The sequence below is a fragment of the Homarus americanus genome, unplaced genomic scaffold, assembly GCF_018991925.1.
Source record: "Homarus americanus isolate GMGI-L3 unplaced genomic scaffold, GMGI_Hamer_2.0 scaffold30534, whole genome shotgun sequence".
Classification (NCBI taxonomy): domain Eukaryota; kingdom Metazoa; phylum Arthropoda; class Malacostraca; order Decapoda; family Nephropidae; genus Homarus; species Homarus americanus.
Window position 1 is genome coordinate 10,770 of NW_024728296.1, and position 2,617 is coordinate 13,386.

Genomic DNA, 2,617 nt, shown 5'->3' on the forward strand with positions numbered 1-2,617 from the left:
ACTGATGTAATTAAAGAACACCATTTTAATGTTCTTTTAAAATTAGTTATAATTGAAGCCATTGATAGTATAAAATATTATAAATATTTGGGAAGTGATACAAAAACAACATTATTATTATTATATAAATCAACTTTAATTAAAAGCTTACTAAAATATATGAGAATATAATATTTTTATTTTTTTGAAACAAAACTTACTTAAAAAACACCTGATAAATTATCTTTGAGAGAAATTGCACACTGAATAAGGATTATTGAAACAGAAACAGGAACAAAATGCCTTGAGTAGGCTTACTGTTTGACATATATATCCAGCACGCACGTTAAAAATTTTTCAATTTTTTTCCACTGTTACAGTGAATTTGACTGATGTTTCAGAGTTTTTCTCGTTGTCAATACCCTTGGCCCACATATTGCAATTAATTTCAACTGTGGTGTTAATTTCATTGCAAAGAATCAGCTTCAATGCAACTATAGGTTTCCGATAGCCTGGTAGGTTTGTATTTAAGAAGGGAGCGTAGTAGGAGTACATTCTACCGAATGTGCAAGACACCCATATAACCTCTGGCATGGTATTAGAGTACCAGAACTCTGCAATTAGGTCTTTAAGTAGATTGGGCATCTGGCTGGGTAATTCCTCAATGTCATCGTAAGGATCAAATGTAGTTGTCCCATTGTAAGACAATATGATGCAAGGAGCTGTTGTGTTGTAGTTCCAAACATTTTCTGGATTACATCCAAGCTCTGGCAAAATACAGACTTGTGTAGCATTTGGTTCAAATCCTGGGGGACATGTAATCACCTGTGTATCATCAGCTTTGGTAGCATTGTAGTAGTCTATAAAAAATTGATTTAGAGAAGATATTTCCTCTTCATACGTGCTCTTCTGATTAGGATTAAACTTTATATTTCCTGAAGGTATGACAAACAAACCCTCTTTCTCTGCTGTCACAGCAGAGTTACATGTTACAAAAGTCACCACCATCACCACTATTAGACATACAACTATGAAACAACCACCACTTATTACAATTGTTGCTTTTTTGTTTGAAGATATTTTCTCTTTAAGGTATAGAGAACTTTTCCTCGGAGTTTCACTTGGTACTGTTATCATATTTCTAGACATGTTACCGTACCGAAACATCTTCTTCCTTTCTTCCTTTTTGTCCAGATTGATACAGATAGGATTCCTAAATGTCAAAGTGTGTCTCTCCGGTCATATCGTTGTGCTTTCTTTATATATAATGGTGGTGGGTGGGTTGGACAGACGGACGGACAGACAGACAGACAGACAGACAACTACCTGCCTCGCCTCGGCCTCGAATGTCCGGTCATATCGTTGTGCTTTAAAATAAATAATCTAAAAATTAAAATTATATTTTTGTCAGTCGAAGTCGTTGTTGTCGTTGTCATTCGTCGATTTGTCTGTCCTGTCCCTATCCTAGAATTTTTTAGAACCCTCCCTGTCGTATATATATTATATATATAATAAATAAAAAATGGATGGAAATATGATATTATGTATTTTAACATTTGCACTAGCATTAGCTATTATTATAATAATAATGATAACTCAAAATCTCTTTCTTTTTCTTTTCCACAATTACTCGAAGAAAAAAGTGAGGATTTAATAAGATATCTTACATATATTAAAAATTTGATATCAGATATATCGGATAAAATTACAGAAGGAACAGATTATGATACAATGATTACTACTAGTCGTAATATAAGTGAAAAAATTAATAAATTTTTAACTATAACAGACTCAACCATAATAGAAAATGTTAAATCATATTTAAGTTTATCGGATAAGATCAGTGATTTACAAAAAAAATTATTAATGAGCGTATTTAAAATACAAACACTTGGCGTATTGTACGAATTGAATGAAAAAGCCCTAACTAAAGAAACAGAACAAAAATTTAGTCTAGCTTATTGTATATAAATGATTTTAATATTATAATACCAGATTTAAATATAGCTGACGTATTGTTAAGACGGGATAAACGTTTTTGTATAATGCAAATACTCAAAAAAGTATATAGATTAAAGCGAATAACAATAGAAAATTTAATTGTAAATAATGAGAATGAGAGAAAAAAAGTATTTCGGATATTCCGTACTTATTTACCTGCTAGGGAATACAATAAGTTCTATAATAAATTTAGAAAATACAATGGATTAAAAAATGAAATTACATTTGACGATGACCAAATCAAAAACTTAAGCAGTAATATGTCTGCTTCACAAAAACTTATTGAATTGGTAGATACTACATTGTCCATTATAAAGAGTGTTGAATTGTTGAATGATGATGATAATATGGTATTATTTAATGATGAAGAGATAGATTTAATAAATACATGTAAGGAACGAATATTCAAATATTTTTAAACATAGACAAAGAGAAACTGATAGAGTGGTTATCTTCAAATTCTCACGAGGAAATAAAAAAGTGGCATAATTCTAAAGAGAATATAGAAAAGTGGTATAATGAATACTAAGCAGCAGGCAGCCAAAGGATAAAGGATACACACACACTCTACTATTGTGGTGGTGGTGGACTCCATTTTAAAAAGTTATTTAAATTTTTCTCCATATCTATATTTTGA

General features: G+C 30.7%; 1 protein-coding gene across 1 annotated transcript; it reads right to left on the minus strand.

Moving 5' to 3' along the window:
• Positions 1-336: 336 nt before the first annotated feature.
• Positions 337-987, minus strand: LOC121866047 (sodium/potassium-transporting ATPase subunit beta-like). The gene has a single exon (XM_042365622.1). The coding sequence runs from the start codon at positions 985-987 to the stop codon at positions 337-339; it is 651 nt and encodes a 216-aa protein (XP_042221556.1).
• Between the last annotated feature and the right edge of the window lie 1,630 nt (positions 988-2,617).